This window comes from Caretta caretta, chromosome 7, assembly GCF_965140235.1.
Source record: "Caretta caretta isolate rCarCar2 chromosome 7, rCarCar1.hap1, whole genome shotgun sequence".
Taxonomy (NCBI): Eukaryota; Metazoa; Chordata; order Testudines; family Cheloniidae; genus Caretta; species Caretta caretta.
In genome coordinates, this window is record NC_134212.1 from 93194850 (window position 1) to 93210812 (window position 15963).

Sequence of the window (15963 nt, forward strand, 5' to 3'; positions counted from 1 at the left end):
CTACAGGACCCCACTTCATTTGTTGTCTTGCACACTGGAGGTCCAAACCTTGCAAGATAGCCTTCCAGGGGAGCTGACTTAAAGCCCAGGTGGTGCAGAGAGTAGGTTTACATTGTTTTAAAAACAACTGCTCCTGGTTTTTTTAAAAGCAACTTCTGTCTCTGCAGTAGGAATCCAAGAAAACCCTCTCTCCCCGTCCCAGGGCGAGGATGTGCCAGCTATCCCTTTCGATCTAGCCTTTGGCAAGGATTTCTAGGAAAGGATGTCTCCTTGCCTCAAAGCAAGCACTTCTACTCCAGCAAGATACAGAATAGTGACTAGAGAGAAGTAATGAGTTGATGCACAAATTGGGCCATGGAACGGGTGGGGAAGGCTCTCAAACAACCTCGCTGTAACTCTGTCTCATAACCCCAGTTTCTTACTCCCCCTGGAGGGAAATTAGTACCAGATTGTTTTGAGGGAGTGAGAGCGTTCTCCTATACAGCGTAACCCATTCTATGGTACTTTGTTTTCCTCTGCTACTCGTCAGGCCCCAGCGAGGGGCGGGGGAGCCTGCTAAAGTATCGTGTCTTTAAGTCAGGCTATAGAGGCTTATCCTTCCAGCTGCAGATGGACTTGGTTCAATTCCCACTACTGGCCCCTGCCAAGAAATGCTAGTGGAGCAATCTTCGTATTCTGCTGTGTTAGGAGTTGCTTTTGCTGTGCTCAGAGCTGACAGGACCTTTCTAGGAAGATGGCTTTTTTTTTTTTTCTTTTGGGTGGGGGGGAGGGAGGAAGGGTTTCTGCAGAATTGAATCTTTTCCATGAACGTTTTTGATTCAATTTGACATTAATCTAGGCCCACCTGAGCTGCTGTATGGGAGAGACAGTTCAGATGCGTCATGTCCCTATTCTCCCCTACAGATCAGACTCCCTGGCTGGTCCTGGATCATGGTGTTCCCCCTTTGCCTGAACTGCAGCAGAGTCACTAATATAGTGTGTCATGGGAAATGCAGTCTATCATAGAAGCCTGGCTCATAAAAGAGAATGGAGGCATAAGGCACCTGAATTACCACTCTAAGGCCCAGTCTACTCTACAGGATTAGGTCAAATTTAGCGGCAGATACACAGCACTAGCCAGGTACACAGGAAAAGCCCCGGGAACTTTTGAATTCATTTCCTGTTTTGTCAGGGTGGCAAACTCAGCAGCACAGGTGACCATGCAGTCCCCCCCAGAACTGTAGAGTGTAGAATGTTTCTATGCTCCCCCTATCATCTCCATCCCTGAGGTTATCTCATATTAGAAGGCAAAAAAACCAAACAAAAAACAAAAAAAAAACCCCGCACTCATGATGACATGTTTTCTGAGCTCATGCAGTCCTTCTGCACTGATCATGCATTAAGCTGTGCCCTGAGGCATTCAGTGGCAGAAGCCAGGAAAGAATTAAGTGAGTGTAAAGAGCGGAAGCAGGATGCGATGCTGAGGCTAATGGGGGAGCAAACAGACATGATGAAGCGTCTGCTGCAGCTGCAGGAAAGCCAACAAGAGCACAGACCCACTGTATAACTGTGTAACCTCCTCACCCAGACACCCAAGATCGCAGAGGGGGAGGCTCTGGGCACCCAGCCACTCCAGTCCAGAGGATGGCCCAAGCAACAGAAAGCTGTCATTCAAACAGTTTGATTTTTAGCGTGGCTGCAATAAGCAATGTGGCTTTGTCCTTCCCTCCTCCTGCACCCCACCTGGGCTACCGTTATCTGTCCGTTATCTCACCTTTTTTTTTTAAAATTAATAAAGAAAGAATGCCTGGTTTCAAAACAATAGTTACTTTATTTTGAAGGGGGGAGGGTGGTTGACTCACAGGGAATTAAAAATCAACAAAGGGGGTGGGTTTGCATCAAGGAGAAACACACACAACTGTCACACAGTAGCCTGGCCAGTCATGAAACTGGTTTTCAAAGCCTCTCTGATGCGCAGCGTGCCTTGCTGTGCTCTTCTAATCGCCCTGGTGTCTGGCTACTCAAAATTGATGCCAGGAAAATTGCCCCAACCTCCCACCCTGCCATAAAACTCTCCCCCTTACTCTCACAGATATTATGGAGCACACAGCAAGCAGCAATAACAATGGGAATGTTGGTTGCGCTGAGGTCTGACCTAGTCAGCAAACAGCGCCAGCGAGCTTTTAAACTTCCAAAGGCACATTCTACCACAATTCTGCACTTGCTCAACCTATAGTTGAACCACTCCTTACTACTGTCCAGGCTTCATGAGCCATGGGAGCAAGGGGTAGGCTGGAGTAGGTGTGACCGTGTGGTGCTGCCGGCTGGGAGAGCAGCCTGAGGCAGAAGCCTTCTGCACGCATGATATTCCAGGCAGGACTGAATCTCCATGAGATTAAACTTAAAGAAGAGAATGACCTGGAGTCTCTGGCTCCCATTCGGTGCTCACTGAGGTCTGCCAGGAGTACCCAGGAGACATACGATGGCTATCCGTCCTACTTCACCCTCTGCTGCAAAGGCAAGGAGCTGCTGCTGCGTAGCAATGCAGTACCGTATCTGCCAGCAGCACCCAGGAGATGTATGGTGAGCTGTGCGGGCTCCATGCTTGCTGTGGTATGGCGTCTGCACGGGTAACCCAAGAAAAAAAAAAGGCATGAAACGATTGTCTGCCATTGCTTTCACAGAGGGAGGGGGGCCTGATAACATGTACCTAAAACCACCTGCGACAATGTTTTTGCCCCATCAGGCATTGAGAGCTTAACCCAGAATTCCAATGGGCAGCAGAGACTGTGGGAACTGTGGGATACCTACCCACAGTGCACCGCTCTGTAAGTCGATCCTAGCCACGGTAGTGAGGACGCACTCTGCTGACTTTATGCGGACGTACGCAATCAACTGTATAAAATCAGTTTCTAAAAATTGACTTCTATAAAATCGACCTAATTTTGTCTCTAAGGGTATGTCTACACTACATGACAGCAGTTCAGGCAGACAGTTTGACAAACTTATGTTCCGATTTGGTTCAAAAATATCCCAGTCACACGTTTCAATTTGGTAATGTCTAATGTTGTTTTGACACTTTGACCCAAAGAATATTACTGAAATATTTTAGGCCTTTCATTCACAATTAACTTTTTCGTTTAAATTCAGGTTGAAAATTGAAGTTTTCCATGGGATAAATGTTAATTTTTGACCAACTCTAGCAGTGCTCCCTTGCAGACCATAATGCTGATCCAGGTCTTCCTACCATTCACTCTCAATTGCCCTCTTAATCACATAAAGCAGGACAATGGGTGGTGAAGGAGGGTTTTGTTTTTGAAATCCCTCAGGAAAACAGTTTGATATATCAAAATATGTTTTATTCTTAAAATGGACCAGTTTACACAGTACAGTGATAGTTACAGTAGAAAAATATTTGGGTGGGAATGGAAGAGGCTAATTTCACCTTAAACGTTTACCTTTTTATTACAAAAATGCTCCAATCCTCAGTATCTGAGTGAGTAATATGATTTGCATTTTCATGTCAACATCAGCTCAGTATACCAGACAAGTGAACACAGGTGTGTGTATTGTATATATTTAGAGTTGCTACATCCCATACATTCTTAGTATCTCCCACTTCATTCTCACAGGAAAAAGATTATCTTTACACTTTGATAGCTCAGGATGTGAAGCACAAAGTGCAAAAATACACTGGGTTTGCTGAAATACGTAAAATAAAAAAAAAATACCAAACATTTTGACTTCACAGAAAATGACTGAGGTCTGAGACGAAGCATAGAAAACTGCTCCTATTTATGTGCAAGATATTTAACTATGACAAGTATTCTTTCTAGAGAAAACCAGTGGCAACCCTGCTCTTTTTAACAGATTAGCTTTCAAAAAGTGCAGTTATCTCAGCACCTTCAATATGAAGGACCTCAGTTGCCTAAGTTTACTTTACTGCTTTGGAAAACTATTTTTGAGGGGAAGTGTTACTGACTGCAATAGGGAACAAGATACCATAAGAGCCAAGACAAACATTCATAAGAAAGATCAGATCAGCAGATGAGCCAACACATTTAACTCCTCACCTATAAATTAGGGCATTTTATAAGTTACATGATCTGTCTTCTAAATAATTTTTTCCAAGATAGGATTTTTGGCATCTTAGGGATTTTTAAAAGGCACATGGCTTCTTAAATGTACATAGAGCCAAATTCTGCCTGTGAAGTCAGTGGGGTTGCATGGGTATAAGTGAAGGCAGAACTTTGAGCTTATGGTACAAGATAGGCACCTCCCACAAGATTAAATATACATAAGCATATTTACAGAGTTCACCCCTCCCATCTATCATTACTCTGTCACTTATTTTCACATATGAAGTAGTTAGAACAAAAAGGCTGCAGTTTAAGCTAATTGCACTTTCTTTATTGATTAATTCATTGTTACCCCTTAAAAATTTCCCATGTGATTTTTGGAAGACCAGCTTCCAAAAGTTTTTGCGCTTTCCTAAAATATACAGTGCATCTTACCTCTTCCCCTTCTCTCACTTTTCTGTTATCCACCCAAAAAGATACTCCTTATTCATACCACAGAATCATAACCTTGCATTTTGTTTCCATGAGGATGTAGAGGGTTAAGACAAACCTCTGTCTCAGCAGCAATATCCCATCTCTACTACATACTGTGCCATGCACAAAATGAATTGTGGCTCTGTTCACTTAACGTCCCCCCACACAATTATCACAGCTTCCCAAAACTCCACCACACAATTGTACTTCCTCACAAGTGTCTCTTAACCCATGATTAAGGCTAGTGAATAGCAAAGAAAGTCATGTATACTTAACACAGACATGCTATTTCTACAGTAGGTAACCGACTGAGGGACTTGTTTTTCCATTTTGAAATGGACCCCTTTTTCTCCAAGGGTAAGATGTGGCTGAGAAGTTTAGAAGTTCTCAGATGGTCAATTGCTTTAACTCAACAAGTCCCAAAGTGCTAGTAAATTTGGATTTGTAAGAAGAGTCAGCAAAACTTTCTAGCAGGTTTTGGTGTACTGTACATGAAGCAGAGGCTGAAGACTAACACTGTTTAGTTATTGAAAGCAGGAATGCTCATGGGCAAGTAGTTCATTCACCAATATGGGGCTGAGTTTTCAATCCTACCCCAGCTTTGCCACTCAGGAAAGAAGCCATTTGACAGCCTCGGACTGCCAAGCTGCTCATACTCTGTTTCATGTGTCTTCCTTGGAATCTTATGAACTGTGCAGTCTCTCTGAGTAGATGCTGGTGCTTGGACGCCATCAGGTTTCCATTCTGCATGGACAATCTTGTAGTTCTGACCCTCATTATTGTCCCAGAAGATGTGCTCACCGCTTTGGTAAGAAATGCAGAACTCAATCTTCTTTTGAGTGGGAATGGCTGGAGGCAGCTCAATGGCAAATGAGAAAGTGTCACTGTCAGAGTCGCCATACACATTGTTCATATATATACAGTCAACATCAGTGTAGGTTTTCCACGTATCAAACGTAATTCGAACCTGAACCTTCTTCTCATAGCTCATGTTTTTCACTTTCACAGTCCCTGCCACAGCCCTTTCTTGGAGGGTGCAATTCTCAAGACAGATAAAGTTCTTCTGCAAGCGATTCCGGAAATCTAAGTAATCAGCTGAAGGCTGAGAGAAACCCAAAATCAAATTTTTCTCTTCATGTAGTTTTAAACCAGCAGTTATATCTTGAAGGTCTAACAAGTCAAACTGAAGATCCCACACTGGATGCTCCTGGATTTCAGAGAAAACATGGATTGCAGTCAGAGATAGCCCCTTTGAATCCGCAAACACAACTCGCTTCTTGGCTCGGCTTGGGGAGTGGTTCCATTCATTATTTCGACACTCAGAATCACGTTTCACGTTGAGACATGGTCTGAGAGGCTTGAATCTGTTAACAAAGTTTCTTCTTTGATAGTCATCAAGAGGGCTGAGAATTCTCTTCAGAGGTGGCGAATGGGCTAAGCAAATTCTCATGGCCACATCAACAGGCATCATGGAGCTGGGCAAAGGCCTTGGGTCCAAGATCTGTATCATTCTGAAATGTGATCAGGAAGATGGTAAGTTATAAGGTGTTTGCTCCATCAAATACACACTGGAAGAGAGTCTTCTGAAAAGCTGTGCACACTTGATTTCATTCATCATCTTAATTATTCATGGCTTGCTCTCTGCATACTCTTAAATAATGCAACCTAAATTACGATTATGACTTTCAATTACGGAAGCTGAGGAATAGCATGAAAAGTTATTCAACCATATTCGTAAATTCTGAATTGTTTTGATTCAGCCACATTCTCACCCAGCTGTTTGCTTTTCCATGAACACCTGTGCAAACAGGTTTTTATTCACACAAATCTTAGGGAAAGGTCTCATCTTCTTGCAAATGTACATGTGGCAATATGGATGAAGATTTTCATAAGGCAGCACAGGTATTAGCTATTCCTAGTGGAAGCGCTCATCTCATTTCAGAGACAAGGTGGGCGATGTAATCTCTTCTATTGGACCAACTTCTGTTGCTGAGAATGAAGCTTTTGAACCCCACTGAGCCCTTCTTCAGGTTTGAAAAGGGAACTCCCAGAATCACAGCATAATGCAAAGTGGAACAGATTTTCCAGACCTGAAGAAGGGCTCTGCATGGTTTGAAAGCTTCTCTCTCTCACCAACAGGAATTGGTTCAGTAAAAGATATTACCTCACTCATCTTTGTCTCTAATATCCTGGGACTTGACACAGCTACAACTACAGTGCACGCATCTCATTTCAGTCATACAGGCTCCAAGCCAAGACCCATAGATTCCTGCAAGTTCTCTCAATCAGGGAGCAGAGATAACACTGCATGGACTCATCATCACATAGTGTCAAATAAGTAAAAATGGATACGTTCACAGTGTTTGTTGAACACTTATAAAAAGAATAATTTGTAACGTCAGTTAGTGGATAATTCAGACAAGAATGGTCAAACTACTAGATAAAAATTGTTCTCCAAGAGTAATTCACCCAGCTGCAGGTGTTAGAGGCATACCAATATCATGATTTTGGCTGCTTAATTTATGCAACAAGAACATGCTTCACCCCATCTGATTTCATTGTAGTAATCTAGTACAGTAGCCCTGAATAAAGGTATACTTTCCTAAAAGCATCTCTAAATCCATGTGTAAGTCTACTACAGGTCTGCATAAAAGCTACATGGCATCTATTCATTTTTTTTTTAAATAAATCACCTTTCTACTGATGAAAGATTATTCACAATTACAGTATAAAAAGACATGGCTAGTTCAAACAAACTGTGTGTATATTATATATTTGTGGATCAGAGTTTCAAATGTAATACATCTGTGAAGACTGGCGTAGTTTGAATGAAGATAAAATTCTGTTGAGTCACAGGAAACAAATATTTGCTTTATCACTTTAAGAAAGGTTTCTACTTCTAAGTGCTCTCACTGGTATTGCAGAGCAGTGCCAAAATATAGTGGGGGAAAAACCTTTTATGCAGACTCCGAGTCTCTTAATTCTGCCTGTTAAGGCAAGTGCAGGGGCAAGGGGGGGAATAAAAAGAGCCCTATTAGTCACTGAAGCCAAAGCAACATAAATTCAGCTTTTTCAACAGAACCAAAATAACACACACTGAAGTTTCAAAAACAACTTTCACTTATGGCTATTTTGAGAGAAACTCCTTGTGCTAGTTGTGCTTCTTTGAATTTTAGAGCACACTTACAGGGCATTAACAAACAGGCATGAGAACTAGGAAACTGACAAAAATCAGAAAGTCAGAAGTTAAGACCATTCTGGAGACATTAAATGTTAGCATTACAGATGCATATTGACATTTTAAGTAATACAAAACAAGGGTAATGATATAAATCTTAATGTCTCAGATCCCTCCCAAAAAGCAAAATTCTGAGAAAATGGCTGATTTCACACACAGATGCATGCACTAGTTTAGGTAGTTCATAGACTCAAAAGTCAATTTAAGTACTATGTTAATCTGCACTAGTACACTAGCAAACACCCATATAATCCTTCTGCACTTGTAAGAGGGGCTTGTTATGCTCCACAGAAACTCCTAAAAATGCATTTTTTAGTATGAGGAGGAGTCCCTATCAGCAACGTTAACTCTTACAGAAGGCTTACCTGGTACAATGCATTAAATAGAGCAAACTAAGCCAGAAGAGAACAGCATGGAGAAGAAGCGGTAAAGGTTAATGAGATGCTTCTGGCTTGATTAAACCTTTGCACAATCTCCTCCCTTTCTTTCCTCCCCTCTGCACTAGCTGCTCTTTGCAGACTACCAGAGAACATAGTCTGCTGCCTGCTCCGCCACCCAACCCTTTTCACGTAAAAGCCTCTGAGCAGCCAATCCCTTAGCAGCTAGCTCCTGCCAAGCCATCAGGGCAGTTACATGCTCATGTTACTGCATTTGTAAACTCGATAGACGTGTTGGCTGGAGACTGCCTTCTAGCGAAGGAAAAGTAAAGCATGAAACTATGATTTCAGAATCAGCTGGTTTTAGTGATAGAAACTAATATATTTTTAAGGTATCAGTCATGATAAGGAGATGTCTCTGCGTCCCTGATCTGTCACCTTAAGATCAGCACTGCAGAGAGAAAGTAACTTTCCATTCTAATAATTTTAATGAGAAAAATTTATTTTAAACTTAGTTTCATCTTCTTGGCAGGAAAAAATTGACTAAAGTCAACCCCTTGGATATTCAGTTATATAAAAGATATTAGATATTCAGATTCAAGATATTCAGTTATATAAAACAGTATAGTCCAGAGTATAGTAGCATAATTTATAAGTATTGTTGACTTTACAAGATTTCAACAAGTATTCTAACTTTGCCCAGGGGGGAAATGGAGGATCCGGGGTAGTTGTATGCAGCTAAGCAAAGCCCTAGTCCTGCAATGGCATCTGAATAGGCAGACATGCACAGAGCCCCATTGAAATCAGTGGAGGGGTCTGCCCACATGAATGTCTTGCAGGATTGGACACAAATTTATTCACAAGAAGCTGTCTCATTGACCTCAGACATGAGTGCAGGACTGGGGCCATAATCTTTGTATCCCTGGAGGGAGAAGGTGTGTCAGAAAATCTAGGGCACTGTATTTATTTATTTTCTCCCAACAGCTGTTTTCTCCCAACATGTAAAAACCAGGTTCTCAATTAGGTTTACTTTTCTTTGGTTTCTAAAATATATCTAATTTACAGAGAAGAGAAAACAGCTGCTCTCCAAGCAACAAACCAGGCAAATATCAAGTCCATTCATTCCATGCTAATAGAAAGTGCAAACTATGAGGCATATATTTTCATGTATATATCTATCTCTATCTCTATATAATTTAACTTTGGGGTTTGCAAATACTGTCTAGTACTGTAGGATTGGGTGGGGGGCTTAATTATAAAATATGGAGACAAACTGACAATTTTGCACATAAGAAGAACTTAATGATATTTTTGGTTACAAATATCCCTTGTCTCTTGTTTTGGCACAGTGCTGAGAGATTCCCATTTTGATGTTAGTTCACTGAGGCTGCATTAAAGTATAAACCTGAATCATTACTGAAGTGGCCACATAATTATAGGACTAAAATATACCTCTCTCCTTTTTCCCTTCCTGCCCCCTGCTGAGTGCAGAACTTCATCAACTCTCTGTTTCCTGAACTGTTATAGTTGAAATAACTTATTGGTAAAGGTCTTTGCCCCTCCTCCCACTGCGCTTTCAGTTCACACTTAAATCTTTTTATTTAGCTGTGAGAAGAAAGTTTCAACTGATTGCTTCAGTGCAGAAGCTGAGCAGAGCACTCCTTGATTAGTAACAGTCACACCTGAAGTTTCTCTGCTCAAGGAGAGCCTTATTGTGAATACCTGGGGACTAACAAACTTGGAGAAGCCTGTTTGCCAATATTCTAAGTCTAAACTCTGGTTTAGCATCTCATTGTAATTCGGGGAGCAAAGAAAGGGATAGCAGCAGGGTTACAGCCTCAGTGGAATGGATTTTCAAACTGAAAGGCTTTCAGGTAAGGGGGTTAAAATGGATTTTTCAAATGGCCTGTGTTTCCAAGCAGCAGGGAAGGGAAGCATGCTGCATTTGTAATATGGGTTTTCAAAATGAAATAGATATTGTTTAATCATGACTATTTTTTCAGTCACTGTTGGCATGATCTTACATACTTAGAACAAAAATAATACGCAACCTAAACTATAAAAAGTCAACTTTTGCACTAGCTGTCACCCATGATTTGTTGCAGGAGACAAATCTATATGTAGCTGAACATATATATCCCCATACACAATGTAGGACTCTCTACACCTCTTTGCCAGTTAGAAAAAGTACTTCTGCACTTTAAACAATTCTGCAATTTAATTAGTTTTTATTTTCACACGCAGTTCTATGTTCTGTCTGTGTGCTATAGGACCTATAAAGCTGCTTGAGTTACATTTATTACATAGGGGTCAGAAGTGTCCTTTCTTTATGCTAGAAAAAGGTGGAAAAGGGGGCAAAAAAATTCTCCATTATGTACACATTGCGGGGAAGGGAGTCACTCCACTAATACATGCTCTTCTTGCTGGCACCAATGATTTAGGCCAAGGTCAGCAGGATTATATAAGAGCAGCCAGACTGGGTCAGACTAAAGGTCTATCTAGCCCAGTATCCTGCCCTCCAACAGTGGCCAATGCCAGGTGCACCAGAGGGAATGAACAGAACAGGTAATCATCAAGTGCCATGCAAGAGTCTACATCTAGTGTGCAATAGTTACAAAGCTGTTAACAGGCTGCAGCATGCTGCCATCTGCAGAGTACAGATTTCCCAAAGGCAATTCATATGGGAGTTACTACTTCTTGTGGGCTAGGTTGTGGTTTTCACAGGTCAGTGTAGGTGTTCCAGCTGTCCATTGATTTCACTAGCCATGTTCATGCTGGCTCAGTCTCTCCACAAGATGACTCTCACTGCACCAGAGGATGTGACTTGAAGTCTGTGAACTGTAAATGGTGGTAGTTTAGGGTTGCCAGTTTTGGTTAGATGTATTCCTGGAGGTTTCATCACATGATATAATATTTAATTAAAGATTAATCTTTAATTCCTGGGGACTCCAGGACAATCCTGCAGGGTTGGCAACCCTAGGGGGTACTTGGGGTGTATGTTTTACCCTTGCATAGATTTATCCACAGATAGGTAGCATGTGGCCCTACTTCTTACATAAAACCAAGTGGGCCTAAGATGATGAATCAGTAGATTTTACAAGCCTTTTGGTCCAACCACATTAGTTGATTGTTTTTTGTTTGTGATCTAGCAGAATGAAAGGCATTAACGGAGTGTATATAAGAGCTTGTAAAATAGTAATGCATAAGAGTGTGACAGTATGTGAAGGGGAGGTGTAAAAATGGATTCTCTGTTTTGGACACAAGCCATCTAAAAGTAGAGAGAAGCTAAATTAAAGGGGAGAGGAGGGAAGCCTTGCTTTTTTTTTGGAATTATTTTGATCTACTTGACTTTCTGTTGAGATGTTGCACACAACGATCAATACTGTGTTTTTGTACATTTCAGAATTCATGTGCCAATAAGATTTGGATTTCTGAGCTAAGGTCCTTGGTGAATGACATGCTTGTTTATGCCAGTACTTGAAGGTATCTGTCACACAGGCAAGGATATTGTGAAGCACTAATCTATGATACAAATTAGGCTTTTCGGAATGGAGTCTGTTTTTCACTAGAGCCATAGGTATTCAAGGAGACCTTCTCCCAAGTATATTACTTTCCAACCTCCTTCCCTTTTTTGCTCTCTTTCTCTCTCACTTACTTTTCCATGTGACTGAAGCAGCTGCCCAGCTCCTACTCAAGTACAGATGATGGTTCTCCAAGTTGCCATTGAAAGTACTAGAGAACAATGCAGAATTCACATGAAGTTGAGAACTTCTGGGTGCAAAATATTTCTCATTCTTTTGAGTAACAGCCTGAAGATCCTTCAGCCCTAACCTCTTTCATGATAGCATTAACCAAGCCACAGGATTCTCTGAATGTGATTAAACAGAATCAGGAATTATGTTGGCACTTAACAACTGTCATGCATTTACACATGAAATAAATTCGTATCTCAGATCAGTATCCCATGGATAAATGTCTATTGCTGCCCACTGGCAGTCTCAGTAAAGTGAATCTGTATGGAATTTGAGTTATTCTTTCACCCCTACAAGAAGGCTCTTCAGGTTGCAGTATGGCAAACTAATAGGGTGTGTAAAGTAGCCAGGCAGATTGCACTGCCAGTGTTCATGTTCTGTTTTATAAATAGAGAACTCTAGTTTCCTGTGGTTTCCATTTGGCATCTTTCACTTTAAAGAGACATCATCAACTTAAAAAATTCTGTTTGAATTTTTTTACCTAATACCACTGTAGCTGAAAGACTAGCGAGAAAATTTTTTTTTTTTAAATTTTTTGTATGTGACAGTGCTTTGTACATGGTCAGTTAGTTTTCCATTTGGTTGTGTGGGTCTTCCACACAAGAAGATGGGAGAGAAAAACAGTTCTATAGAAATAGACAAATGTGACTGTAAACCCCTACCCGCCCCCCAAATTGTCAGGTGTTGTACCTGAAACTAATTATCACCTTTTAAAGAAAACTGACCAGATTTCACTTTCTCTTCCCCTTAAAAACACACACACAATATATATGGCAGGTTTCAGAGTAGCAGCCGTGTTAGTGTGTATTCTCAAAAAGAAAAGGAGTACTTGTGGCACCTTAGAAACTAACAAATTTATTTGAGCATAAGCTTTCATGAGCTACAGCTCGCTTCATCGGATGCATTCAGTGGAAAATACAGTGGGGAGATTTATATACATAGAGAACATGAACCCCCACTGTTCCTCAGATGTTCTTGTCAACTGCTGGAAATGGCCCACCTTAATTATCACTACAAAAAGTTAGTGTGTCCCGTCCCCCGTGCCCCCTCCTCCCCCCCCCGCCGGCTCTCCTGCTGGTAATAGCTCACCTTAAGTGATCACTCTCTTTACAGTGTGTATAGTAACACCCGTTGTTTTAAGAAAAGGAGTACTTGTGGCACCTTAGAGACTAACCAATTTATTTGAGTATAACCTTTCGTGAGCTACAGCTCACTTCATCGGATGCATTCAGTGGAAAATACAGTGAGGAGATTTATATACACACAGAACATGAAAAAATGGGTGTTATCGTACACACTGTAAGGAGAGTGATCACTTAAGATGAGCTATTACCAGCAGGAGAGCGGGGAGAGGAGGGGGGGAGAAAATCAAGGTGGGTCATTTCCAGCAGTTAACAGGAACGTCTGAGGAGCAGTGGGGGGTGGGAAATAAATGTAGGGAAATAGTTTTACTTTGTGTAATGACACATCTACTCCCAGTCTCTATTCAAGCCTAAGTTAATTGTATCCTGAAGGACGACCCATCACCCTCACAAATCTTGGGAGACAGGCCAGTCCTTGCCTACAGACAGCCCCCCCTACTTGAAGCAACCACACACCACACAACAGAACCACTAACCCAGGAACCTATCCTTGCAACAAAGCTCGTTGCCAACTGTGTCCACATATCTATTCAGGGGACACCATCATAGGGCCTAATCACATCAGCCACACTATCAGAGGCTCGTTCACCTGCACATCTACCAATGTGATATATGCCATCATGTGCCAGCAATGCCCCTCTGCCATGTACATTGGTCAAACTGGACAGTCTCTCCATAAAAGAATAAATGGACACAAATCAGATGTCAAGAATTATAACATTCATAAACCAGTCAGAGAACACTTCAATCTCTCTGGTCACTCGATCTCAGACCTAAAGGTCGCAATATTAAAACAGGTTTCAGAGTAGCAGCCGTGTTAGTCTGTATTCGCAAAAAGAAAAGGAGTACTTGTGGCACCTTAGAGACTAACCAATTTATTTGAGCATAAGCTTTCGTGAGCTACAGCTTACTTCATCGGCTGTAGCTCATGAAAGCTTATGCTCAGGTAAATTGGTTAGTCTCTAATATTAAAACAAAAAGACTTCAAAAACAGACTCCAACAAGAGACTGCTGAACTGGAATTAATTTGCAAACTGGATACAATTAACTTAAGCTTGAATAGAGACTGGGAGTGGATGTGTCATTACACAAAGTAAAACTATTTCCCCACGTTTATTTCCCCCTCCCTCCACCTCCCACTGCTCCTCCAACGTTCCTGTTAACTGCTGGAAATGGCCCACCTTGATTATCACTATAGAAGGTTTTCTTCTCCCCCCACCCCCACCCCGCTCTCCTGCTGGTAATAGCTCATCTTAAGTGATCACTCTCGTTACAGTGTGTATGGTAACACCCATTGTTTCATGTTCTCTGTGTATATAAATCTCCCCACTGTATTTTCCACTGAATGCATCCGATGAAGTGAGCTGTAGCTCACGAAAGCTTATGCTCAAATAAATTTGTTAGTTTCTAAGGTGCCACAAGTACTCCTTTTCTTTTTACAATATATATATTATGCTGAGGTTGTGATTATAGTTACAGTTGACCTGCAGTACATGATAAATTTTCTTACAGTTTCCAGACTAGATTCTCCATAAGCATGCAGGACATGGATTAATTTTTCAGTGAGTTTATAAAGCATGCTTTGTCACAAGTCTCCAAATCACCTTTGGGCTCCTCTGGACAAAGACAAAATTATATCGTTCTAACTCCACAAAGAATCCTTTTATAGGCAGGTAACACCATGGGTCTTGCTGTCTCCAGCCTTTCAAAACTAACCAACTCTTTTTTTAAACAGCAGTATTTGAAGCAGATTATAAATGTTAGCATTTTTCAGGTCAGCTAATAGACACCTAATGGTTTGTTTGTTTGTTTCTGTCTCCAGTAATTTTGCTGCAGGGGTAGAATGAAAGAGCTACTTTCTTTAACCTGTGTTTCTAGACTAAAGTAATTCACAAGCTTTCAGGGTTCTTTATTTGGCTTTATTGCTTTTAGATTGTTGCTGCAAGGCATGCTTCTCTGTCCCTATAGCTATAGGATGAGGGAAGGGAGATGTGTTGAGAGTACTGAGAGGCCTCTGACAGCTAATCAGAGTCATTTGAGCAAAGATAAGCCATCCATTTTCTCAGAACAAATTCAAGCCACAACCACCTTATAGTTGGGGGTTGGGGGAGGGGTAAGAAAAATTGTAAATCCCCAACTTGCTTCCCATTCACTGAAAGCACTGCTGCTGTTTGCACAATGGGAGATTAATATAGTGCATGTTGGAGTAATAGCTATTAATTAACAGGAAAAGTCCAAACTTCCCAAAGCACACTCCACTACCCCAGACCCCAAAATCAGGCCTAGCTTCCTCTAGATCCTTTTGGAGCAAAAGGGTCTTTTCTGCCAGAGTTAACCAAAGGGATTTGTCAATGAATTATGACCCCATACTCAGTGAACGGTCAATTTGTTCTTATGCGAGTCTTACAAAATATGCTACAATATTCTATGGCAGTAGTCCCAGAACTACTGCTCACGTATAGGGTGGTTACTGTAGAATCTAAAAGCATTTTTGTTAGAGCTAGTCAGGAGTTTTCTGCTGAAATATCTTCCTTGTAAAATTCTCATTTTTCTAAACGGTCTATGGAAAAAGCTTGGTTTGATGAATCTCCTGATTTGGACTTTTTTTAAGAAAAATAAAAGTTTCAAAATTGTCAAAGCATCTCATTTCAACTCTTTTTAAACAAATAGTTTTGGAATTTTCATTGTTGAGGGTTTTTTTTACTTTTTGTTTTGAAATTTTGGTTTAATTTATATTTAGGATTTACAAAATTTAAAGGTCAAAATCAAAATTAAACATTTCAAAAGCACTTTTACTGTATCTGAAATTTTTTTTCAGATTATTGGTTTGCAGAAATCATTGAAATTCCAACATTTGTCTCTCTTTGGGATGGGGAAAAAATTCAAAATCTCAAAAACAATTTCCTGCTCCACTCTAATTTC

General features: G+C 41.0%; 1 protein-coding gene across 1 annotated transcript; it reads right to left on the bottom strand.

Annotated features, from left to right (window-relative positions):
* Positions 1–3316: 3316 nt before the first annotated feature.
* Positions 3317–8295, bottom strand: PPP1R3C (protein phosphatase 1 regulatory subunit 3C). The gene is made up of 2 exons (XM_048856464.2): positions 8136–8295; positions 3317–6043 (listed from the first exon to the last, which is right to left on the bottom strand). The coding sequence occupies exons 1-2, from the start codon at positions 8147–8149 to the stop codon at positions 5095–5097; spliced, it is 963 nt and encodes a 320-aa protein (XP_048712421.1). The 5' UTR covers positions 8150–8295; the 3' UTR covers positions 3317–5094.
* Between the last annotated feature and the right edge of the window lie 7668 nt (positions 8296–15963).